General features: G+C 38.8%; 1 protein-coding gene across 4 annotated transcripts in view; it reads right to left on the reverse strand.

Moving 5' to 3' along the window:
* Positions 1-27843, reverse strand: part of PLEKHG1 (pleckstrin homology and RhoGEF domain containing G1) — a 115189-nt gene that overhangs the window by 50133 nt on the left and 37213 nt on the right. The window contains exons 2-3 of one of the 4 annotated variants that reach the window (XM_060753557.2): positions 8226-8430; positions 2543-3084 (exon numbers count right to left, since the gene is read on the reverse strand). In XM_060753557.2, the coding sequence (XP_060609540.2) occupies positions 2543-3046 (504 nt within the window). In that variant the 5' untranslated portion in view covers positions 3047-3084; positions 8226-8430. Of the gene's footprint in view, positions 1-2542; positions 3085-6678; positions 6700-8225; positions 8431-21541; positions 21564-27843 lie in introns of those variants that run through there. The other 3 variants (XM_060753559.2, XM_060753558.2, XM_060753556.2) reach the window with 3 other exon arrangements.

Consider the following 27843-nt stretch of genomic DNA (forward strand, 5'->3'; position numbering starts at 1 on the left):
GTCTAAACTCTGTTCCAATTTATGTCAAGTATGCTGTGTTTGAGAAGAAATGCTTACATTAATGCTTTAGTTCTTTTTTAAAAATAAAAATAAAAACCTCTGAAATACTTCTGTGTAGATAGTTTTACTATAAACCAGCAGTTAAAGAACCTAATGCAGTTGTGCAGGAAAATACTTGTTTGAGGGATTAATTTTTTTCAGTGTCTTTGTATAATCAAATCTTGATAATCTTTTTTTGCCTTGCTGTCTGCTTTTTTGTGTCATTATCAGACTAGTGTTTTCTTTTCCGGATTAGTGATGTACTTAACACAGAGAATTGCCCAGAGCAACATATTATAAGATTTCCAGAGTATGTGTTTTGTCTCTGTGTCTAAATTGGACAGGAGGCCAAAGAATTGTAACTAACAAAGTAATAAATAAATATAGCTCCTCTAAGGAACATGAACAGGAGGACACTTATTTGGCAAACTAGTTGTATAGTCAAATCTTCCAATTTCTACCAGAAAAGAAAAACAAACCCAAGCCCCAAGTCCACGCTTATTTCTTTGGTCACGCATGAAGAACTGACTGTAAAAATACTCAGAAAGATCTATAAAGAGGCAAGATGACTGCAACCACTGATATAATTGTCTCTTTGGTTAAATTCTATCTCCTTGGGTCACCTTGTATCATTTCAATCACCTGCTAGAATCACAGGCCTGGAAAAGGCCTCATGGGACATCAAGTCCAATTCTCTGGTCAACGCAGGATCTCCAGCTAAAGCATCCCCAGCAAGTAGTTAGCTGTTCGAGCTTTTTTTTTTTTTTTTTTTTAGGACATCCAGAGAAGGAGACCTCACAACCTCCTTAAGCAATTGGTTCTATTGCCCAGCTGTTTTTACTATCAAAAAGTTCATACTTTTTCAATCGGAATCTACCTTCCTATAAGTCAAAACCAAGGATCTTATCACATTAGGAAATATTCTGTTTCTGAGACTGTTTGAGAATGATTTTGATTCCACATCCCGTCAGTATTCTGTTGGAATCCATCTGCAAAGCACTGCAGAAATTGAAATTTGCAGACAGATTGTGTTTTTTAAAAATACTAAGGATTCTTCCGTTGCTGAAGCACTGTTTTTGTGTGTGATAGGAAAAACTGTATGCATCCTATCAGCAATGATACTTTTGAAAGGTCATAGAGTGATGTAGGGGGTGTTTTGAATAGATTGGGAGGAGGCAGCCTTCTCTAGTGTGTTGAGTCAAAGTGGAGTATTTTAAAATCATAAGAATTGTAATAATCAGGTGTGATGAGGAGAGTATGTATCCTGCCTCAATACAGTATGCATCCAGCCCCCCCCCCCCCCCCAATATAGGATGCATACTGATATAAACAGATTATATCCCAATGTGATAAGGTTCCAAGAGACCTTCTTCCTGTCCCCTGGGACAGCAGACAAGCCTGCCTCCTGCAACTCGTGGGTTCACTGTGTATTGCAGGAATGGAGAATCTTTAGTTCTCTGTAGGTTTTGGGGTATGAGTCCCACAATCCTTCATGTCAATTAATCAGATAGGATTTTTGAACGAACAATTTCCCACCTCTGCTGTTCCAAAAGGTTTAGGGCATGCTTGGGAATCATGCAGTGCTCCAGATGGTCCTGAATTACAACTCTCACAATTTTCTATCATTAGTTATGCTGGCTAGGGCTGCTGGGACACAATTACTCTTGGTAGAAAAATCAAGATGCTCGAGTTGTAAAGACCTGGGAACACATCCTACTGGGTTGCTGTTTGTTGTTTTTGTTTCGTTTTGCTGGAAATGATTGTAGTGAAGGACAACTTTCAGACAATGCTGGGTCCCACATCTACCTACTACACTAATACTATGACTACCAATCATAGCATTTTTTAAAAAAGTAACAGATACATAGAAGATATAACCATAATTCACAACACATCCTTGCAGTATCTGTGCACATGGACACTGCACCATTTAGCATTCGGGGGGAGGGGCAACTTCTTCCCACTGGCATTGTTCCTATTGCTAATTAAGCATAGGGATTGGTGATTTTGCTGCCACACCACCTGAAGTATGAATTATACCTTTCCTCTGTCATGTGCATAGTCGTGAAAATAATCCACTACACTTCTGATATTTAATTTGTTGCTGGCTGGAATTCGCATCGTTAATTTCCCATGCGTTTATACCTTTAGAGAAATTGTTGGGATCCTAAAAAATCCACAAAATTTCATGAAGACTATAGGACATGAAAAAGAAGCAGATGAAAACCTATGATCACAAGAAAAATAAAAAGACAGTAAAAGTTCACCAGCTAATTGGAATTGCCAGAAATTTGAATAATCTGCCTTATAAGACGCCTCTACAAACAAGAATTATAATGGACAGAGCATTTATTCATCTCTGCACTGTGAGATGCCTGTGCTGCCTACAGCATACCAATGCAGTGCAAGACTTGCAGTAAAGCCACCTGCTGGTATGTTCTCCATTTTTTCTGCATTATACATAATTATAGAAAACACACACACACATATAGCATCCACTTACCTTCACAATGCTTTTTAAATCCTGCACATATGTCCGCTCAGTCTCCACGATTTCTTGGACCACTCTGTCAACATACAGAAGCTTTGGACTAGTGGGCTCTGTAATCAAGGACATGACACAATTTTTGCTACTTTCCTTTAATTCAGCTTTCCGTGGGATACTTGGCCTTCTCCCAAGACTTCCATCAGAGGCCTGTTGTTCTTTGATAGGGTTATTCTTTCTGAGTTCTTTGCTGCATAATCGCTGGGCTGGAGTCAGCTCCAGTTTTATGGCCCCTGCTTCCTTATCTTGGTTGAATAAGCCCAGGTGACTGTTTGAAACCAAGGTTGTTCTGCTGCCAAAGGAGCAGTGACTATCTCTAGAGGATGCGGAGGATGATGTAGAGCTGAAGCTAACAGGACGGTCACTGTCTGACAGTTCCATGCTCTTGATCCCACAGTAGTGGAAGCGTCTGTTTTCTCCTTGTAGGTTTTCCCCTGTTATCTTGGGGGCTGTACCCACCATCACAGTAGGCAACACGTCAAGGGGCAAATGGTAGCCATCTTTAAGGAGACAAAAAGAAACATTGTTTTCATTTATTACCATGTGCAACTAGTCCAGCAGAGTTCATAAATCAGAACACATAGCTATTCAATAGACACATTTTTGTAGGTGGGATAGAAGTTTACAATGATAATGTCACACATCCAGTTATCAAAAACATTGCAAAGATTTCTTCTACCTGTCTTTCATTCTATTTCCTTTTGTTCAGATGCATTTTGTGCAAACAATTCTTAAATACAGAGATTCAAACCCCCAACTTAGAATAATAAACAACCTTCCCTCAAACATTTGCCCAGATCTTGCCTCCAGGCTTGTAAATAGCAATTTGGCCGATTATCTGTACTAAATATCCCTTTCAGGGAAAGGAAGCTTTTATATATTTGGAGCTGAACTAGTAAAAATGGTTGAGGATTTGTGCTTTTCATGAACTTGCTTGTACAGTTACTTTCAGCATTTTCCAATGTACACCCTCCTGCTTTTTATTGAGACTGAATGCATTCTGGCAAACTACCAGGTTTACATTTTATTTCCTTCCCATAGCGCATGGAGCAAACATACTTCTTGCTACAATCAAGATGTGATTTCCTGGCCTACAAGGGAATGTGTGCAGGACAGAACATCTATTTTATGCCCATTAAGTAACTCCTGGGGCTACTCAAGCCTACACTGGAAATTCTCCATTTGTTTTCATATTTTAATTTAAAAGCACAGGTGAGAATAATTCAAGGTTAATTCAAATTTCTCTCTGCTGAAAAACATCAACACACAAATGTCTTTTGAAATAGTTTCTTCAGTGAAATAGCAAAAGAAAAAAATTACCTTGACTTTTCAGATAAGAAACACATATGTGTTTTATCAGCATTAAAAGACCATAAAATCAAAATAAATGCTCTGTATATTTAGCCTGGCCTGGAAGCTGGATAAATAAGATAACTTGAAAACCCTTCCGCTAATTTATCACAAGACATATAGCTAAAAATCTATAACAATGGATACCTGATTAGTTGACTTAGCTAGAGCAAAGAGACTTCCTGTTTCGTTCAGTTACTCTGTAGACTTTCTTCCTGTTGCACTCTAATGTTGTCTCACTTATAGATAACCTCATAAGTAATTTTTTGCTTTCTTAACACTGTGCACTTCTGTAGTGTAAACTCAACAAAAGGAAGTCAAAGATCATTACACATTTAAGATGGTACATTGGTATGGAGAGCTAAACTGTATGGCTTTAAAGATTCTGGATTGTACTAGCTTATTTTATAGCTGTTTTATCTGCTATATAAACAATGAAAATTGACTGCAGTAGACTTTCTTCTTTAACAGGACTTTTGTGCAAAAAAATTCTAATCACAGGGAACTTATTTATAAGTTGGCATCTCAGGGATTTGGTGAGTCCTTTCTAGTTGAAATTAAAAACTGGATTTAGGCAATTACCTTAGGACTACATTTGTGTATTTGACTTTGTGGAGTAAGATGTCCTATCTCAGAGTCTCTAGATCCAGTGATATCCTATGGTCAACTTCTGGCAGCTCAACTTCAGCAAGAAGTTGACCATAGAATTGTGCTAGAGGTTCTAGAGATTCTTAGAGAGGTGTTCTCTCAGGTTAATTTTTTAAAATTCAAAGTTTTCCCACTTTGGAGGAGGGGGGGTGGATGTCCTGAGCCCCCAATGCCAGCAAATATAGATGACTGACTGTATACACCTCCTAATATGCATCACAAATCACAGATTTAAATGATCTACCTCAGTTATCAAAGACTTTTACTAGAGACTCTGCTACTCAAGGCAGAAGTAATATAGAAGGAATAGGGATGGGTTCTCCCTACAAATGTAGAGCAGCTCAAAATATTTAGACAAACTTTTCATTTGATTTTTCCAGACATACAGCTGGCAATGCAATGCCAAAAGACTGTTTATCAAGCCCTCCTTCATCCTCTTCTCAATGCTGATGCTGTTAAAATAACTTCCAAATAGATAGATCACCACGGGCAGGCAGAACAAATCTTTGCAAAAAGGAACTTCTTTGTCAGAGGTTTTGTTAATAGAGGTATGCGTGTACTTCAAAAGCTTTTTCTACAAATGAAAGACTAAGAAGTAAACAATATCCTCTCCTGTCTTCCACATATGCGCCTAAATGTCTGAACTGATCCTATGCCTATACAAGTTGGACCAAAGAGTAAGAATGCCATTCAAAGTTATATAGAGATGCCTATAGATGCCATACTGCTCTTTGTCCAATGGATTATAGGAAGCTGTAGAATTAATGCAGTCTGATACCAATAGCTCAGTGCTATGGAACCCTGGAGTTGTGGTTTGGTGAGTCACCAGGAATCTTTGGCAGAGAAGCTAAAATTCCAATTTATATGATTCCTTAGAACTGAGCCAAGGCAGTTAAAGTGGTGTCAAACTGCATTAATTCTGTAGTCCAGATGTATCCTTAGGCTTAGACAAATTGTCCATCTCTGACTGGAAGTATCCTGGACAGAAATCTTTACCATTACATACATGATCCTTTGGAGATACCAGGGAATGAAAGCGAGACTTTCCACACGCCACTAATCTATGGTTCTCTATTAGTGAACTATGGTTTCTGTTTTTGCCCAAATTGAGCAGGTCTAACATGGTCTGATAATTTGAAAGCGGGAAATGATCCACAGCAGACTGGGCTCAGCTGGATATCAAGAACTCCTCCTGTTGAATGAGCACAGCATTCTTCAAGAACACTGAAGTAATAATTGTTTACAAAACATGTTTTACAATCTCTATCTATCTTTAACCTTCAGGGGGAGCTAAAATACAATTAAATCTAAGTTTGCTAGAAGAAGACAAGTATCAGAGGTCTGTGATCTTATCATATATACTTCTGCAGAAATCATTATTAGCTCTAATTCACATAATGCTGAACAAGAAGCATCTGTAGAAATGGCAGCTTGTGTTACAGTTCATTTACTTATGCATACCACCGAGTCCCCCACCTGCTGACATAATTTCCTGAATCATTGAGGGCCATTAGTTGAGAAAGGACTTATGAAAGAGATAAATGGAACTAAATCATACTAAGGTACTTGAAATAGGAAATTATTCCATTTTAGATGACAGATGTATATCATCCATCAAACTATCATATTTGGTGGTGTGAAGGGGGGAGGTCAATTCCACTAATTTTCAGAGATCTACAACTAACAAGGGCAGTCTGGTATAATTTCTGCAAGCTAAGCACCAGAAAGATGGCTAATTGCATGTTTATCAACACTCACAAGGAAATGTTCAGCAACATGATCCTTTCTTGTTCATATCTTTCTGCAAATGTAGTTAAGTTCCCCACCCTGTCTGGCTTTCTCCCTATTATACTACATACTGCTTGGTGATACTCCAAGAGGCATTAAAACGCACATAAACACACACACCATACATAGGAGGATCTTTACAGATTGTATTAAAATATAGGCCTAGGAAATTTCTACACAAACAGTTAAAAGTAAATAAATCAAACCTCTGTTTAAGTTTCCATTTAAGGAAACTTCCCATATAGTAAAGGTAAAGGTTTCCCTTGACATTAAGTCTAGTTTTGTTTGAATCTGGGGGTGGTGCTCACCTTCTTTTCTAAGCTGAAGAGTCAGTGTTGTCTGTAGTCGGCTCCTAGGTCATGTGGATGGCATGACTGCATGGAGTACCGCTATCTTCCCGCTGAAACAGTATCTATTGATCTACTCACATTTGCATGTTTTTGAACTGCTAGGTTGGTAGAAGCTGGGGCTATCAGGTGGACCTCACCCCGCTACCCGGATTCAAACTGCCAACTTTTTGGTCAGCAAATTCAGCAGCTCAACGGTTTAACCCACTGCACCACTGATGGCTCCTTGAAGTACACCCACATGATATTATTAGATTGTGGGACATACCATGCATAAAAGAGTTCAGCCAAGTGGAGTCAGCAAGTTCAGCAGCTCAGTAGTTTAACCCACTGCACCACAGGGGGTCAACATCCCATATACTGTAAGATTAATTTTCTATTTTAATAAGTATTTTTCATCCAAAAGATAAGAAAAACAATAGAAAAGTAACTGCATGATTATTTTAATAAGTGGTCTTAATATCAACTATGTATTTTACTTTCTCCCATTTATTTATCATTAAATGTTGATACTAATAAGAAAACAATAACCTTTAGCAGGTTCTTAAGTCAGTTATTGAAAAAAATCTTATTTCAGGCAGTCTAAACAGTCAATATACTACAGTGTGAAGAATCAATCAGAATAAAAATCTACCTACATATATATAACTGACACAAATTGTTACTGCTACGTTTTATCATGCAGGTCTGAAGAAATTAAGAAAGATGTATGATTAATTTGCTTAATTTAATTTTTAAAACTTCAAATTGATTTCACAAGCTATCCAGTGTTAACACAGTTAAATCACAACCTTCTATTCTCAACCATAATTCTGTTTGGGAGCATTTAAATAATGGCATTGCTACAATACAGATTTAGAAAGCTTTTTTGCAAGCAAAACAAAACAAGACCAAATAGCCTCTAATCAAATTCTATTTGAAAGGAAAGGACAACATGTTCCAAAGTCAAACCATCCATCACATAAAGATGCTGCTAACTGTTTGGTCAAGAAAAACGTTTGATAATGATTGTCACAGAAACTTCCCTAAACTAATAAAACATTCTGTCCTGGACACCAGCAACATCAAAGGAAAGCACAGATACGCAATGTGTACAAGATGTGAAATGATAAACTGGATCCTGCTGGATTGTAAACAAACAAACAACTAGCAACCTTTTATTCAAGAGTATTCAGGCAAGACCTTTTCTATCATATCTACAGCCCACACACCTATTTTATGAATTTTAATTCACCAAATATATCAAGAACAACCTATTGAAGAAGAGAAATCCTTGCACCACGCAGAAACATTTCTTACAATGCTCTTGCTCCAAACTCTCTCCAAATATGCCTCACAGGGGAATTCAAGAAGAATGACAGCAACTACAGATCTATGCACCAGTTTGCTTTGGTTCCCAAAACTCAAATGTGTTGCCCCTACCATATTACACAGTCTTGGGTCATATCAAGCAAGACTGGAGCAATACTGGGCACTGTTATGTGAGAGAAAATGCTCTGCGACAGTACCTCACCGCTGTGGAATGTCTCCAGCTCCTGAAGCAGTGAATGAACGAGTCCCTCTCTCCTCTTTGCTCATAAATGCTTCTTCACTCAATTTGTTAGCGTACCAGCATAACAGAGGATAAATGCATCTTCTGGCTCCATCCGCTCCAAAATTGCCTTGCTGGGGCACTTAGGTAAAATGAAAAGTTGTTGCTAGTCTATACAGCTCCTTGGGTAGAAATATTGCATGAGTCAGCGTTTAGCTATCGAAACCCTAAACACAAAAGGCTTCACAGGAACCTGATTCACAACTTTCCCATTGCCCGCACCCGAATGCAGTCTAAGAGCCTTAAACGAAACATTACATCATTTTATGCAGGAACAGGACAATAGATACCACTGTGGGTAATTTTAAAATGCACACTTCACTGAGCAGCCCTCTGGACATTATTCTTTCACTTTGGAGCAAACTGCAAGGGAGTGCGGATGGGGGTAGGGAGGGGGCATCAGGCTGTTCCACTACATTTTGGTTGCTTTCTTCAGTAATTGATTCTCCCTAGACAACACTAAGAAAAATGCAGAGTACATGTGAGCTGGTGACAGACAGATCAATGCCATGTTTTCTTAAATAATAAAAATAGGCAAACTGGTATTTTTTTATTAGTCCAACATCTAGAGAACTCCTTGATACATTAAAAATATAAGCTATTTTGTGTGGCCAATTTAAGAGCACCCTTTTGGTTTTTATACTTGAACCAGCTTAGAGAACAAATGATGTTAAGGATTTGGCTTAAAAGTATCCACTTTTTGCAGAATGATTCACATGAAAGGTATGAAAGGCCAATGCACCAGTAGATCTTGCACAGTTTTCCCCAAAATTTCACCCACCATTTGTTTTGGACTTCGACTCCCAGAGGCCTCAGCTAGTTTGGGCAACAGTCAAGAATTCTGGGAGCTGAAGTCCAAAACACTTCGAAGTTAGCCATTTGGGAAACACTGGTATATACCGCAGCAACATTTTAAAAATATAGAAGCCTGCACACAAGACACCATCCGTGTTTTGGAAATTTAAAAATATTGGAAGTGGTTAGCTTAAGTGGTTAACAACAAAATGTTATCAAACTCCTTGTGAGGACAGGCATGGCTGTTTGAAATGGTATCAGGACACTTTACCCAGATGGTTATTTGGTTAGGAATTTTTTTAATTGAAGTCAGTTCCAAGTGTATATGTAAAATATCTGGTTATATTTGAATGAAACGGATATAATGGAAACTCAGAATAGATTTGTCCTAACTGCTAACTACTTATACTAATTACATTAGCTAGTTAATAGATGTTTGAAATATTAAAGACCTTTGGACTGGAGTGAAGTCTAGGAGAACAGGACAGCCATTAAATATCTAGGCTCAGCACTTTATATGGGTTTAATCTGTTTTATTGTTTATGTGTTTAAACTGTTTTTATAATTTGATGGGGTGTGTTTTATTGTTATGTCCGGCATTGAATTTTGCCGGAGTTTGTAAGCCACCTTGAGTCCACGGCAGGATGAGAAAGGCAGAGTAGAAATGAAGTAAATAATAAAATAATAGTTTCCAGGTGATTGGTTTTGCTTTTAAAGAATGCTGCATTAAAGGGGCCTTGGTGTGATCCAGCAATGTGCTTTTGTATGTTGAAGGCCTGTCACTTAACACCAATAAAGTATTAATTTGAATGAGTTTTTGATTTAATTTATTTTCTCACTTCCTCTGTCAAGGGAGCTTACAATAATAATTTAAAACATACCAGGAGAACCGTGACTGTGGAACTACTGGTAGAAAATCAGTAGTTACTTTTTTAAAGTGCATATCGCTCTAAAACAAGCAGTTCCCTGTTGATTAGAGTGAAATAGCCTTCCCTATAGACTGGCTGGTGTATGGCCAAGCTCTGATTGGCTTTGAGGGGTTCTGGGAAACTCCCAGTCAAATTGCTTTCCCTGCTGCCGAAGTGGCTTCCTTGATCACAGAAGTACACATTTTTTATGCTCATCACAAAGACCATCACAAATAGAGCTGAGGAGGAAGTATGAAGACAGCTAGTTCTACACAGAACACATGTTTGAATATTTTTTTTATTTATTTAGGACATTTATATCCCGTCCTATCTCAACCTCCGCAGAGGGACTCAGGATGGCTAACAACAACATAGATATACATATTAAGTAAAAACAGTATAAAACATTATAAAAACATTAAAGCAATTGCCAATTTAAGTTGTCGTCTTAAGAACAGACCATCAGAGTCCATTAAAACCATAGCTTTGCCATCAAATGTGCGTAGTCCGCAAAGGCCTGATCCCACAGCCAGGATTTCACTTTTTTTCCAGAAAGTCAGGAGGGATGGAGCAGATCCGATTTCACTTGGGAGGGAATTCCATAGCTGAGGGGCCACCATGGAGAAGGCCCTGTCTCTCCTCCCCATCTGCCACAATTACGATGGTGGAGGGGACAGCGAGCAGGGTCTCCCTGGATTATCTTAAAGTCCTTGGTGGTTCGTATATTCTAGAAGCAGCCTGAGAATCTAAGTTTGTTTCGCCTTTAGCCTTCCTCTCCTAACGTTCAACTTACTCTGTGGGTAGGTAGCATATAATATCTATGCTTTACCTGGTTTGCTTCTCAAGGCTATCACTACATATTCTTCAGCAAGATGCTAACTAGGTAAAATTCTTCCATATGTTTTTCTGATGGATTCTGAAGCCATCATTGATGAAAAAAATGGGAATGATTCCTGTCACCAGAACTAAATAATTCAATATTTTAGTTCTTCTTCCGTTGTTGAAAGGAATACACAAACTTGTGTGTAGAGGAAGAATGGACAACTTTAGACCTCTAGATTTTCTGTGTCTGAAGGGTCATAGTTGTCCACCATAGCTGAAAAACTGCCACACACAACTTATAGAACACATTGCTTTTGTGCAAAGAAAACGTTGTGAGATCTTTAGCTTTTAACCGAAGCCAGGCACTTATGGATACACATGAATGGGGAATTTTATACTGATTTTAACTTTTAATGTTCAATAATATGAAAAGATTTAAAGAAATACTGAACCTCTAATACTTCTTTAGTTACGGTTTTTAACTGTGTGTGTGTATATATATATATACATACATACATATATACATACACGGTGTTAGTCGCCTTGGGTCCGTACTGGATAAAGGCGGCATAGAAATCTCCATAATAAAGAATAGATAAATAAATTCTCCCTGGCTGCATCTTCTTTACCCCATTTCTAGGGGCTGCAGGGCTCTGATACGACATGAAACATACATGTCAGGATATGAGTAGAACTATCTTCCACTCTGGAAGGGATATCTGGATCTAACCTAAAGGAGTTTTCTTCTATAGCAGGGGCGGGCTTTGTTTATGTCTAGAATTCAGCATGCTATGGTATCTGCATACCATTTTTTTAAAAACTTACAACTAACTCTTACATTATTTATTTATTGTAAAATCATTGTAATGATTCATAATTATGAGAAAGTTGGAATGTGAGGAAATGTTAATTTTTGAAGAGCATTAGCATATATAAAGGTAGAGGATAAGAGTGCATTTTTCTCCCAAAGTAGTTCTTCATGGAATTTTGGGTATTGGTTGTAAACACATGCCTTTAGTTGGCTTTATTCAATATTTGCTTCCTGAATGTGAAACCAATTATACATAATTGAGGGAAAGTTGTGGTCTAGCTTTCATGGCTTGCAGGTATTACATTTCTGTCTTCGGTAATCGCAATAAACCATAAATGAAGTATAGCCATCTGAAAATCTTTTAAAGGACATTCTGACATCGTCCCCAAAGTACAGAGCAATGTATTAATAACTCTCTGCAATGCAGTACAGTAATTATTTAACCTCCACATCATTCTGCAGAGTATGATGTAAAAACAAAAAAATCTTATCTTCTGCTGATGCAATTGAACCAAGTTTTGTACACTCTTTAAAATAAACTCAGATGCAGATTTAGAGAATGTATTTGTGTGTGTGTGTTTATAGTTTAAGCAGTTGATAGAATGTTTGACAGAGTACTGGTGAAAAATTGTCAGAATTTTTTCTCATACCTAAAAGAGGTAAGTCACAATTGGCAATGTTCAGTACCAATGTTCCATGTAGGTGTTCTTATTGAAAGTATAAACCATTAATGAGATGGTATCACACTTTCACTGAAATCTCAGTTTGACATCTTAAGACAGACATCTGGAGGCAGATCTGAGCCTGAATAACCGGTGTTCAGCAGAGTATGTCTGCGCAGCTAAAATTGGTATCCCAACTATACCCATTCCTTGAGATATCAGATCTGACTACAAGAATTACACCCTGCCTGGATTACTGTAACACATTCAGCATGGGGATGCCTTTGGAAAATGTTTGGAAAGTCCAGGAGGTTCAAAATGCTCCAGTCAGGCTGCTGACCGGGTCACATATAACAGGCATGGGCAAACTTGCCCTCCAGGTGAATTGGACTGTAACTCCCACAGCCAGTAGGCTGTCAGTCCAAAACACCTGGAGGACTGAAGTTTGCCCATGCCTGCGTTAGAAGGATGTTGTAACCCCCATGCTGAAACACCAGCTCTCAATCTATTTCTGGGCAGAATTCAAAGTGCTAGTTGTGACTTTTATATCCCTACATGCTTTGGGTCCAGACCGGGGGGGGGGGGGGCTAATCTCTCTATGTGAGCCTGCTAGAACTATAAAATAAGTGAGGAAATTATGTCTCTCAGCCCCACCACCATCACAGCCATGCTTTCAGAGGAAATATCTAAAAATCTTCTCAGTGCCTATGCCCACATTTTTAAACTCCATTCTCCAGGAAGTCTGGTTGGTCCATTCCTTACAGTCTTTCTTTTGACAGGTAAATATATAAGGAAGCTTTTGGTTTTCAATATGCCACAGCAGATGGGACTTTTAATGTGAGAGAAAATAAAATACAAATAATACATCATTATAGTAGATATACATTGGCGGGAAATACTTTGTCTCAAATTTGGGGTGGCCAAGTAATATATTTTCTTCCTAAAGATTGCTCAAGCAATATTATTTATTTCTGAAGGTCATGAGCTTTTTAAACTATAGAAAGATTACCCTCTTTCATTTTCAGAGAGAAATATTCTAAAAGATCTATAGAAAGAAGTTCATCCATCAATTCCTGCCTCAAAGAAAGTCAAAGGAAAGCATCTCCTTTCCTGGATCTTATCATCTGGATCTTATCTGGTGGAATCAAGACCTGTTTGTCTACATCAAATAGAAATAGCATCTGAATCCATATGACAGGCAAAACTTGCAGACACCTTTGAATAAAGGTACTCTTCTGCCAAGTATTGGGCTTGCAAATTTGAAACCTAGCCCTCTAGCCTAACACTTTCCTGTATAGATTTTAACCCATTAGCTCTTAGACCAACATCAACCTCAATTTTTTCACATCTCCTTGCTCTAAACAGATGGGGAAAATAACATTATAATTATTTTTAAAAGTAGTATCAGTCCTTATCCCCATGCACAGCTCACATCCATACTCACTACTACTTAGATATTCCTTAAATAGATTAGGGAGTAAGCAATTTGTATAGATCTGGGGGCAGTCTGTAAAACCACTGGAGAATCCCAGGTTTTCTGCCCTGAAATCCTCCAGCAGTGCTCCAAATGCTAAAAACTTCAAAAGCAAGTCTAGAAGTGGGTCACTTCTAGATTTGATATTGAAGTTAATCATCATCAAGAACATTCCTAAACTCTATCTAGAAATCTAGTTTTACATAAGAATGCAGGTAAGATTTGTTTATCCTTGCACCACAGTCCTATGAGCCTTTATTTACTAACACATTCTCAATATTTCATAAAACTAAAAAGGAACCATGAGATAATACAGTAAATATACATACATTTTTGTGTGGAAGGAGAAGAATAACTTTGCTGTTATTCTTTTCCTTGATCTGCAAGACTTCTTGGTCTTGCAGAGCATTAATACTCAACATTTATCTCCCTAGAGATTTTGGAGGTCAATTCTCAAAATCCTTGATCATTGGACATGCTGGGAGTCAAAATTTAAAAGATCTGGATAACCAAAAGTTCCAGAGAACTTATAAAATCATCTGCATGAACTCAAATTTTATTTTAAAACAGGTTGCCCATGCTGAGTTCTCAACCTAAGGCCCCTCTTTGGGTACGAAATCTCATAGAAAGCCTGGCTGCACTTCTCTTGGCAGAGGAAAGCAATGTATTTCTTACTCAGCAGAGAGAAGTATATGGCTTTGAGTTCTTGGGCTTCCTTTTTGGAGTTTAGCGTGGGCAGCCTCTGCTCCAACATGTGAGCCTTCCCTTTGGATACTCTCCCCTTCATGGTGCAGCTGGTGAACAGGATAACAGGAACATTTTAATATATAACATATTGTCAGGTTTTGATGGCACGCTGACCAGAAAGGAGATCCAACAGGTAACATCCCTAGAAAAAACCTTTCAGGTTTTATGTGAAAATCATATGACACAAAGAGTCCCTGAACAGATCCTTCCTGTAGTAAGACATGAATATGGCAAGAAAACAGGTCTCTAAATGCTCAAAAACAAAAGAGACACCTATCATTAGCAGTAAATAAAGGTGTAAATTTCAGACAACGATCATGAAGTTAAAGGGAATGTATTCAGCTTTTGTATAGTTGTACTGAGCCATTATTTGTAAATATTTTAAGTGAAAAACATAAAGCTTTTTCTTATGCTTTCATAAATATATTTCAAATGGCTCTGTACCAACTCCACCCCTTTCCTGAAAACTCGGACACAAAAGTTTCTAACACAAATGTAAAGCAGCAAAAACACTGGGCATGCAGAAAGGTCAAGCTGCTCTCATTACTAGCACACAGCAGGGCCAGACCATGATAACCATCAGAGTTTCGCTGCAAATACAAAAACCCACATAGTTTTTTTTCTTGTCCTTACATCATGGTTTCTATATTTTACAAAAAACTTTAAAGGATGCATGAATCTTATCACAAAACCTTTATCTATTATTTAGAGCTCTGTTCAGAATTGTAACACACAAAGAATTAGTGCAGCAGCAGCAATCACCACTTGAGAGAATGGGCACTTACCCAGTCAACAGAAAAGCAATATGTTTTGGGCCACATCTACACTAATCATTTAATTAAGTTCAAAGTTAACTTCAAACTACAATGGCTAAACAACAAACATCCACAAAGGTGTGTGGGGGGAAAAGCCCTTAATACACACCAGTGGTTTGTGTAATTACTCAAACTGGTTCTAGGATTTCCTATATAGTCATTTGTACAGCAAAACCACTTTTTAAATACTGGTTTGAAACTGCATTGAATGGTCAGTGTAGATGGGGCCTAGATCTCATTTTTTAATCCCAAAGTGTAAGAACAACTCGATTCGATTAGCTGTTAAAATTATAATTCACATCTATCTTCTTATCCACTGATCCCATCTTACCAGGTGGTATCATTTGTGAGTTGAAACTTTTCTCTCATGGCCCCTATATTCTCCATCAATCTTCTCCATGGGTGCTTGCTTAAGTCACTTGAAAGGGATATTAATTGTGTCTGCTAAGGATTCAGAATTCTCTGTTCCCACCATTGCCTCTGTTCTGAGCAAAACAGTTTGGTACTGACTCTTAGCATGTTGGAGGATATCTCTGGTGCTGCAATGCCAGACAATTGATCCCTGATCATTTGATACCTCCAGTAAAGGCAAAATAGCAATGTTGGTATATCTTCTCACCTCAACATGTCCCAGACACTGCTTTTCCTGCCTCAGTCTTTCCAGCTTAGAGGTTGCATCTATCAGGTTCCCTGTCATCTCCTCCTTCCTGATGTTCTAGCAGAATCTTGCTTCCACTAATACCAATGTTTCTGAAGGTCTTTCTGGGAATGAAGTGGACTTGTTTCCACTGTTATAAAAAGTATTGGGCCTCAGAAGTTGTAGAAAAGTTGAAAGCAAATCATTCTACATTTAGATTGTCTCCTAAGGCAGTCTCCAATGAATGTATTACAAAACAATATTCTGGATTCAGAGGCGGCCCTAGGTAATTTTGAGCGGTAAGCAAACAGTATTTTGGCACCCCCCCCCCCCAACCAATCATTGATATATATTTTCTGTTTGTCGTGGGAGTTCTGTGTGCCATATTTGGTTCAATTCCATCATTGGTGGAGTTCAGAATGCTCTTTGATTGTAGGTGTGATATACATCCCAGTAACTACACTTGCCGGACTTGCTCCCTTGCCTGGCCCGCTTTGGGTCCGGAGGCGTGCCTGAAGACCCCGGCGTGTGCACCAAAAGTCACCTCTTCTCCTGACTTTCTCCTCAGCCATTGGGACTGAGAGAGAGAGAGAGAGAGGTGGAGATGCCCACCTTTCCTGAAGGTAGGCACAAAAACAAAGGAGGGAGCGGAGGTGGGAGATACCTCCAGCCGGAGATACTTCTCTCTCTCTCTCTTGGTCCCAATGGCTGAAGAGAAAGTCAGGAGAAGAGGCGACTTTTGGTGCGCACGCTGGGGTCTTCAGACACGCCTTCGGACCCCAAGCGGGCCAAGCGCGGCGGCTCCGCCCTTGGCCCACCCGCGGATTGGGGAGAGGAGAGTGCCGGGGGATCAGGAAAGGGAGCCAGTCATGGGGAAGGGATCGAATGCAGAGAACGATTGAGCTCTGCTCTGCTCGCACACCCGGTGGCCAGGAGGAGCAGGAACGAGAGGGGCTAGGCGAGGCTCAAGGGCCCGGCCACTTTGGGAAGAGGATCGCCCGGGAGCGAGGCAAGAAAGTCGAGGCTCCCCCCGGACTGCTAGGGCTGTTGTGAGCTGAGGGGGTGCTCCTCAAATGGCGGTCGAGGGGCATTTACAGAAGCGTCTCTGCGCCCCTGGCAAAAAAAAGTGTTCTGCGACCGCTTACTTCGCGTAATGGACGAGCCGCCCCTGTCTGGATTGCAGATGTTACCGGCATTCAGAGAAGTAGTAGCAGCATACTTACACAATTTCTTAGAAGGCACTATATGTCACCACGGCAACTGTCACAGTTGGTTACAGATTCACAGCCTCATCCAAGTGAAATTAAAAATTCAAAAATGGATAACATTCAAATCTGAGTGACAACATATTCCAGACCATCACATCTATAGTTTAATGTAAATGTTGAACATCAAGTGAAATATGATGAAACCAAAATGCAAATCCCATAAGGTGAAGCAGAAATCCCGGAGTACCATCTTCTAGAACTGAACTTCCAAACACAACTGAGAGACCTGTTTCAGAAAGATTAAAAGTCCTCTAAAAATCTATAGACCTCTACTTCTTAAACTGTGGATCCTGACCTCAAATGGGGTCCCCTTAACTTAAGATCACAGTACCCAAAATTTTGCAACAGTATCATTGGCTGTTTTAGACATTTATACAAATCTGTTGTGAAGTGTTTACTGTGGGCCCTGGAGAAGATGCTTCAGCTATACATCATAAAAAGGAAAAATTCTCTCTTTAGGAAGCCTTGCAAGCATTGGTTTGTTATCAGTAAATGATTGATTTTTATACCTATTTTATATACCTATATCCCACGTATATACCTATATACCTATTTATATACCTATATCCCAGGCCAAAAGGGAGTGGAAAAGTTTATGAAGTCTTGCTATAGAGAACACTAATTACTAAAAAATGTTTTAGTAGCTTGTTCAATGTCCTTGTGAAGGAGTTGGTATTTATTATTTATTTATTTAGAACATTTGTATCCCATCCTATTCTCGACCTCTGAAGAGGGACTCAGGACGGTATTAAATTAGACTGGAATATTCAGAGGTTTGTTATGCTCTTTGTAATGCTACATATTTATAAATATGTAACTACAAATATAGGTTATGACCTGAAATGTAGAGATGTCTTATGTAGCAACTAATGCTATATTCTTGTACTGACTTAGAGCCGCCGCAAACTAGCGTCTTGGGAGAGCAAACTGTGCCAGCACGACCGATGACGTCGAAGACTCCGCCTCTTTCTCCACCTATTTCTCCGCCTATTTCTCCGCGGCCGCGTGGTTTTCCCTTTGCTAGGGCAGCGATGCGAGCGTACTCTCGCTGTTGAATTCTGAGAGTACGCTCGCATCGCTGCCCTAGCAAAGGGAAAACCATGCGGCCGCGGAGAAATAGGCGGAGAAAGAGGCGGAGTCTTCGACGTCATCGGTCGTGCTGGCACAGTTTGCTCTCCCAAGACGCTAGTTTGCGGCGGCTCTTAGAAAGTAAACTTCACTGAACACAACAGGGCCAACCTCCAAGTCAGTAGGCTGAGAATTGCTCTTCATGCTTATGTCTGTGTTGCTATGCCTTCAAGTTGTTTGTAGACCAATTTCACAGGGTTTTCTTAGGAAAGGATTGCCTAGAGGTGATTTTGCCAATTTTGTACTCTGAAATATAGCCTACTCCACCTGGTATTCCTTGGCAGTCTCCTGTAACTGAGTCCAAATACACCACACATTCTTTCCTGCTACTTTTACCTCTTACTTCCTCTCCTCTTTCTTCTAGGTTGAATGTTACATAAACCCTTTAGTCAAGGGATGTTTATACTCTGGAAAATGCTATGTTAAACTACACTACTGAAAAATCACAAACAAAATAATAGCCAACAAAAATAAAATTAGCAGTGTCTACTCCTAAACCATACCAATTCAGCAATAACAATAAAAGAATATAATGTTCAAACTTTTCTAATATCTTTGAATCAAGTAGAGCAGTCTTTTATCTGGAAACAACATCAAAACATCTGATTATGTTTGCAAGATATTTGGAAAGTTCTAGATGGAGAGACTACAAATTTGTCTATAATGCCAGAGCCTTCGATTTAGTCGGAGTTTATTAGTAGCATGAGTTATTAAGGAATTCTGGTCCATCTGCTTCTTGTTAGATTCATTCATGAAGGTTGCCTTCTAAAAATGATAATTCCTGAGTAATTTTTTTCCATCTACAAAAATGTAAGTGTTTCTTCAATTTTATTGGCAAAGAACACTAACCAAATGGGACCCTGGAAATGTAAACAGCAAATTCATGTTTTGAGAAAGATCTCTTATAGATCACCAACCCTCGCTTTATTATTATAGGCCTAGTTCTTGCCAATGTGCATGCTTTGCTGGGGCCATAAAGGAGAAAATTGTAAACATCTGGATTTCCAGAGGTTTGCAGCCTAAATATACGTGGCATTGACTGCTCCTTTTCTAGAGTAGTATGCCAAACTGCCATGTCAGGGGCAAAATTATAACAGTTGTAGCTATTTTACCCTCACGATGTCTATTTAGAACAGGGTGGGGAAATGGTTTGCCAGGTTTATCTTTGTTATAGAATAAAACAATGGAAGTATTGGCATAATTACTATAGTATCAGTGGGAGTTTGCAATTCAGAAAGGAACTGGCCTTTGAACCTTCTTTGCTACATTTTTGTGCTGAAGACAAAAGAGAAGAAAACTGGGCTCTTGAACACACTAACAGGGGCATAAAGAATATTCTCAAAAATGTATGACTTCAATGAGAAGACTTACTGTACAAGCAACAATTACATGCATAAAAGTGATGTGACAAGTGTTTTGTTGTTGATGTCCCCAAATTTTGCATGAAGAATCTCTAGTGCAAAACTAGTTTTTCCTTTGTTAAACAAAGCATGCATACATCTAAATCCTACATATGACTGAACACTGAAGTTTTTTTTCAAGTGGAACCCTCTACATATTCCATCTTACTCCAAACCCAGGACTCACCATTGCCCTTCCCTGACTATGACATTGCTGGGGTAGTGGTGGTGGGTGAGACTGGAGACCAGGATTAGAGACCAATGATATCTTCCACCAAGATGAGCTGGGGTACCTCAGAGTTGATATTGTTAGTCAGTATCTCACTATGAGGAAACAGACAGATGCTCTTCCAATCCTCTCTGTTCTCTTCCAGCAACTGAATTGGTGAGCATTCAGTGCACAGGGAGGAATATCAATCTCCACAATAATTCTCCTCCCAAATACATCCAGAATTATAAGGTAGATTTACAGTTGTCACTATCTATCAGAGAGCCCGTAATCATAGGACAGTGTTATTGATCAACTGAGGCAACCAGCTATCCACTGTATAGCCTTTAAAAAAGTAAATGCAACAAGGCAAAAGCTACTATAATTTGCCCCCCCCCCCCTCCAAAAATGGATAAAAATGAACTTTGCAATTCTAATACTTCACAAACATTCACAAAAGCTTTCCCCTCCTCATGAGAATGAGATATGCATGGATCTACATCTTTGGTTCATAGAAATACATTTTTAAAATGGATTATTTTTCTGAAGGGATATTTTAATGCACATTAAACAAAGCTGGTTGGAAAACCTAAATAAAATCTGAAGTTCTTTCATGATGGTACTTGAGTTTAGTAGTCTGAAAAACTCAGAAGTCATCTCTACTTTACACTCAGACTTTGGAAATATAACCTACCTTTCAGCTTCTCAGTACAAATTCAGTAAAATGGGTGTTGTGATAGCAAATAAGGGTTCAGTGAATTATATGATCCTCAGTTTCCCGCTATCTCTTTCTTGTACTCTGTGTTTGTTATCCTGAAAACATTTTACATTCTTTTGTGCATTCATTGTGAATTAAGATGAACTGAGCTCCTTTGAGATCAATGATTTAAAAAGAAAAAGACCTGCATTAACCTCTAAAGAAATGCCACATTTCTAGAAGAAATCTCCAAGACACTAGCACTCAAAATACTGAGATTTGGGGAGGCCACCAGTTTTCCTACTAAACTGCAAATCCTTTGTCAGACAGATTATACAGGGTTAGTCAAAATGCATAGGCCAATAAGCCATTCAATTGAATGGCTTATTGGCCTATGCATTTTGACTAACCCTGTATTTTCCCTGATGTAAAACTCTATAACATGCAGAAATATAAAGTGTAAACCTGTAGTAATTTCCCAAATTTAATCTATTTTGTTTTATAAGCAATAAGATGGCATTTCTATATATTCACAGTTCCAATCCATTCATGTTTCCTGGGAAATAAAATCCAAAGAGCAAAATTGGAATTACTCTCATGTCACTATGTACAAAATTGGAGCCTTTGGGAATATACAAGAGGTTGTATCTTTAAAAGGCAATATAGCTAAAGCTCAAAAAATGCCAGTTATATTTCTATCTCTCTTTTTATGGAGCAAAATGCTTATGAAAAATACATTCATATAGGTAGATACAGATTACAACTATGAGAATAGCATTGGTAGAAAGGTACATAAAAGAAGAAAATAAACTCAGGACAATCAGCAAGAATCAAGGGAAGTACAAGAAAAGGACTGCTTACCCTACAGATGCTTCCTCTGCAACAAAAGAAGCTCATTTTTCACAAGACTGGTTGAGTAAGCCTACCCACATGCCATGAAATCAATTGTTCATTCTACAAATGGTAATTGGCTTAAGGTTGCTTGGACAATGCAAATATAGAGATATGGCTGCTTAGAAATCCATCTGCAAAATACCAAATGAGAGTGCAGCCCCGAGATTGCTAACAGATTCTCCTAACAGCCCACATAAAATTGCTCTTCACTTAAAGGTGTTCGGCAAAAGATTAACAAGTGGCTAAGAGCCACCCTTCTGGTCTGGATTTTAAAGCTGCAGTTTTTGATACCACCGCTGGCAGCCAGCCATCACTGCAGGCCTCAAAAGTAGTAGAAAGCTTAGTGGGGGGGGGGGGGGGGACACAAAGCTTGCCAGGAAAATTCCTTGTAAGCCTGCAGCTCTGCAGCAATCTTTCAGTGAAAAAGGGCAACAGCACTGCCATCCTCAAAATCGATGTTCCATAAAGGTAAGAAAGACACCTCTCATTAAGAAACGTACAGCTCTACTCTGGCATAGGAAATAAAGGTGCACAAAATACAGAAAGAAGAAGGCAGAGCTGGAAAAAATGTTTTACTTCAAACAACTGGGGGAAAAACAGCAGAGCATGGGAAAAATTGTTTGTTGTAACTATAGTTCCAAGTCTCCTCCTCACATAAAACAATATAAACTGCCAAGACCCAGTAGTCTAAAAGGGAGATGACGAATACCATATAGATACACTTGCTATAGCTATGAACTATGGTTTAAACTAGGCTGCACAACTGGCAACCTTTCAGGTATTTGGGGCTCCAACTCCCAGATGCCTTAGCCAGCTTGTTTAATGGTCAGGAATTCTGGGAGCTGAAATTCAAAACATTTGGAAGACCACAGGTTGTGCAGGCCAGGTTTAAACTGTGAATAGTTCAAATAAGGTATAATCAAACCATGATTTATAATGGTTTGTTACCAACCATCACAGAACTAACCATAGTTTCTTGCATTTCAATATAACAGGGAGTTCATATTTGTTTAAAAGTAGTTGGAGAAGTCAACAACTGGGTAACAGATTCTGCAATGGGTGCACAATTAACACCCCTCCACCTACTAAATAAAAACCGCAAAAGAGGATTGTGCTTATAGAAGTACTGATTATTCTAGGGACACTATTTACATACTGTCTGCACCTATTTTGAAATGGGGTGACAAGCATGGAGTCCCATCAATATTTTAGTCTATAATTCAGTGTTACATGAACTATTTATTTATTTATTTATTTATTTAAAACATTTATATTCTACCCTTCTCACCCCGAAGGGGACTCAGGACGGAGCACAGCATATATACGGCAAACATTCAATGCCAGGACACAAATTTTTACATACATACATAAATATTAAAAACATTTATCAAAATATTAAAACTATCCTAGTCATCCACATCAAATCTAATTGGCCTGGTAATCTTTCCTATTGCTGCTTTATTGCCCTATCCTGAAAGCTTGGTCCCACAGCCAAGTTTTTACCATCCTTCTAAAGGACAGGGCAATTCTTTCCCTGTTAATGCTGTCTTCCTTCCCCACCAGAGCAGTCACAAGGAGATCAGTGCACATAGTTGGCTCCCACATATCAGTAAAACTACTGCTTAAGATGGCCACTTATCAGGTTTGGGGGGGGGGGGGGAAGCACCAGTATACAGGCAATCAGCAAATGTCTTAAAGAGAAGCACTTCACTTTAACTCTAGTTGGAAGATGATGGTGAAAGCAAGGTTGCATGAGTATATTCTGTACAGGACAAGAGGATTCTTTCTAAAACCAGGTGCTCTGATTGCATTTTAACAACAGCTAGCAACAGTCACACAACACTGAATCCAGGAAGAGGAGGGTGGAGTGTCTGGTTGCCATTATATCTGAATTGCCCTTTAGTGCAATACTTGAAAGGCTTAGGGAATAAGACAGGCTATGTCTCTATAATCACAAAATGAAAGCTCTGCACTTCAGCTAAACAAGCCATGAGTGTTCTAGATAAAGTGTACCTGACAGGATTACACTGAGCGTGACCAAGAGAGGAGAAGGTGTCTGAGTATCATATGCACTGAGCAAAGCATATTTTGTTGCAAGAAAACCAGTGATGGCTTAAGGGGAGAACCAGGTGACTGTGTAATAGCACAAGTCATCCCTGAATCATTACACAAGCTTCTTCCTTCAGCACTAAAATATATTGAGTAATGGCTTTAACTATAAATTTGCCTATTCACAAATATGAAAAGCCACCACACTGAAAAGCCTTGTCTGGTGCTATCTGGGTGGTATAACAACAACAAAAAACATGAACATATAAATTAACTTCAAGGTGAAGTCAGGAAGTCATGCTTTTGCAAATCAAATAGCATTGCAACATGATACTGTAACACTGCAATGTTGTAAAATGAAATTATGGAAAATTATGGAGCACCACTTCAGTAGCACAATGTCTCTATCTTGTTATAATATAATAAAACAATTCTGATTTGATTCTATCAGAAATTGAGGTTCTTTATTACAAACTGGTAGAACACTTCCTATTTCCATACATTGATAACCTCTGCTGATCGAAATTTTGCATGTAATTGCCTTTGAAAAGTATTTATTTAGACTCTTCCCAGTTCATCCTCATTAAGAACTTTTGTCATCTTGACCAAGTTCTTATTTCTTTCATCTCTGAACAGCTGGAGGATATGGAGATGCTATTTTGTTATTTCATTGATGAACTACAACTAAAAAATGGAAAAGGGTAACAAGTCAAGAAACTGTTATGTGCAACACCCCCCCCCCCCCCCACACACACACACACACCTCAAATAACAGAAAAGAGCAAACTGCAGGGAACATATGAACACAAAGATTACAATTACTGGCAATGTCTCACAAAAATGAAGGAGTCATAGTGTGATTGATCACACTTCTTTAGAGTAGTCTAAAAGAGTCTTGAAAATGTGTTCATGAATGGAATACCTCTTCATGACTGGAAGGACCCTTTTTCCTTGGTTGGAAGTCAGATGTAGTGCAAGCTTTCTGCTGAAGGAACAAGATGAGCAACAGAAATCTCCATTTACCCTCTACCTCACCCACAGCCATCAGTGTCAGCTCCAAAATTGTTGCAAAGTTCCCACAACCATCCAAAACAATGTTATACTGCAGAAGAACTGACGAATGCTAGCCCTTTCATCTATTGCAAACCCTACTGAGTGCAAGCCTGGAATGAATCCACTAGCACAGTTTGCAAGAATTATTTTTGGCAACAATGATTCCCAGACTTCTTCCCAGGCACTGGAAATGTTTCTTCATCCTTTCTATAACCTCAAAGAAGATGTCTAATCCTGATGCCATTATAGCTTCAGTACCACAAGCATGTTATTTGATTACTCTGATAATCATATACTATTGTCATCACTAGCTACTACCAACCATAAATAACAATTTGTGGTACTGCCCCATTATCCATGCGGAGGCCAGCAGGGGGTGCTAGAGGGAGGAGGATAGTCCATTTTATGGGGTTGGAGGGCGAGTTGAAGAAGGAAAACAATTTATCTCTGTTTTCCTGTTATTCCCCCTACCCATTTTCCCATCATGGTAACAGCCCTCGTTTATGATATGGGAAGGGGGAGGGGATAGTCAGCATCCTCCTTCAACTCCCCTCTGTAAAATGGTCTATCTTTCTCCCTCTAGCACCCCCTAGTGGCCTCCACCTGGATATTGGAACTACCAAATTTTCTTGGTTACTAGAAACTTGTTTATCATGCATTCCAATATTGAGAATCAGGTTACCAACGTATTCAATATTTACTGTTACCTTAATATTTAAACTCTCATATATTACACACAACCTCTTACAGTTTTATGGCATCTATGGATTCACCTGCACTGACCATTTTATGCGGCTCCAAGAAGACTCAAAGCTGTGGCAGCCACAAAACGCATGCCACCAATGCACATTGCAGTGTTGATTAAAGGACATACAGTGCATTAAAGAAAGTTACAGGAAAGTACAGCAGATCCCAATATATCCCAGATCCCAGGGTGAATTTAGCTCTGCAGAATACACATTGTACACACCAGCCCTTGCTGAAGCATTTTGTAGGACTGAGAACAAGGCTGATGAGCAGGGGGCTAATTGACTCCCTGTCCTGGGAGGAGTAATTTATTATCTCCACTCCTAACTGTCACTTTCCCCTTTTCTGTTCCTTTCCTATGCCTCACCTCCTATATTGGTGTGCCTCTGTCCTGGAAATGGTGAAAAAATTCACAGAGCAATTTGAGGCCAGGTTCCATGGTTGATGCAATTGCCTTCCTGGTCTCAAGCCTGTTCCAGGCCTATCAATCTAATCACATGCACAGCTTAAATCAGTTATCCAAAACTGGTTCCAAGTTGCTTTATAGTGTCAGTGGAGATGTACCCAAGTCTTTCTAACTTTGCCATAGAATACAAGTAGATTTAACTTCTAAATAGACACCGTTTCCATTTAATTAAATACAGAGGAAAATACTTGTGTCATTCAAATATTTTTCCACCATTTCAGATAGATAGATCTAAAAACCTAAGAAGGCTATCTGGGTGGTTTAACAAATTCATATGAGGTTTATAGCTCAGTAGAATGAGTTTTGTCAGTGTTTCAATACTGCAGAAGGAAACACATAAGCAAGAGCTCCATTCTTTTTTTGCCAGCACTTTCAAAGAGAAAAACATTCTGTTTGATTGCACAGTTATGCTATTTTCAAGAAGTCTGTTGGCCACCTTCGACAAACAGCAGGATGAAGTGAAATCTTCAGCGAGGCTTCAGACAATCTGTTTATCTTTAATAAATGGTAACAGAGGAACTCAGATGGGATACATCATATCTGCATTTTGCAGGAGCCAAAATTATTGCAATAAAATCCAACTAAAACCAGCACACTGAATCTGCACTAAGATCTAACTGAGACCAGTGCACTACATACTTTTGTTTACTACAAAGATATTTCTGAAGGCTGGAATATATAAACTGATGTATATATTACAGCATCAAATATTTTCTTTTTTGGCAAAATAGCTAAAGTAGCTCTAAGTTTAAAACTTTGAACTAGAATCCCACTTTAGTACTGAGTATCAAAGCTGGCCTGCCAAGAACAATAATTAAATGTGTTCAGAATAAAGGAACCTTGCCAGAATTTGCAGATTTAGCTGAAAAATAAGCACTGACTTGTGTAGCCAACATGCAGCAAAAGAAGTTGAACTTTTTACCTTATATCATTCATACATATAGAAACGGAACAGATGCTAATGTTTTTGTTTATGCTTATCTCCATAGAAACTAAAATAAAGGAGAAAATGAAGATTTCAGAAGAAGTTTTGTCAGTTTTGATTGAGTACTATACACTAAATCCTATCTGAAATTGGAAGCTAGCAAGGTCAGCTGCTATGTGCTGTATTTCATAAAAAGGAAATTCCTTGACTAAATCTGGATCTACACTGCCATATAATGCAGTTTCAGGATAGAGATTAACTGCATTGAACTGGATTACATGAGTCTACACTGCCATATAATCCAGTTTGTCTGCATTCTGAAACTGCATTATGTGTCAGTGGAGATCCAACCTAAGAGGACTCTATAAAATCCACAAATTGGCAGGCAACCTGAAGACACATAACACACAAAAACATTGCATGTACAATATACAATGTATAACCCAATATTTACATTGTACAGAAATTAAGGAAATTGTGTGCATGGTTAAAGATATGTGGTCAGAGGGAAGGGCAATGGGGTGGGAGGTGGGGATGAGGGGTGTTAACAATTTTAAAATGTATTGAAGAGAAGGATGTATAAAAAGAGAAGGTGCCAACAAAAGAACTGTTACATGAAAATGAAGCGTGTGTAGGAAAGTAAGTGTAAAATAAGAAGTTGAAATCATAATATTGGATTAAAAAAGAAATACAACTGCAAATTCATGCAGACTGATGTTTCTCTTGAAATCCCTTGAAGACAAGGACTTGTTTTGAAAAACACATCAAAGTATTTGTCTTCTCCAATCTGAAGTATCATCTCCCATATTTTCAACAGAGTAGCCATACTGAATGATGGCAGCTAACACTAGAACATCTATTTACAGTGTTCAAGGTGTTTCTTTGTGCATACCATACTTGACCTTGCCTACATTATTTGTAGCCCCCCTACATCTGTTTAAAATAAACCTGCTATTCAGGATTTTATCCTGGATGACTATACAGATATAATGGCCTGGCTGGCTGAGGGAGGAGTGTGTATTAATCCAG

This window comes from Anolis sagrei, chromosome 1 (genome assembly GCF_037176765.1).
Source record: "Anolis sagrei isolate rAnoSag1 chromosome 1, rAnoSag1.mat, whole genome shotgun sequence".
In the NCBI taxonomy this organism is placed as follows: Eukaryota; Metazoa; Chordata; class Lepidosauria; order Squamata; family Dactyloidae; genus Anolis; species Anolis sagrei.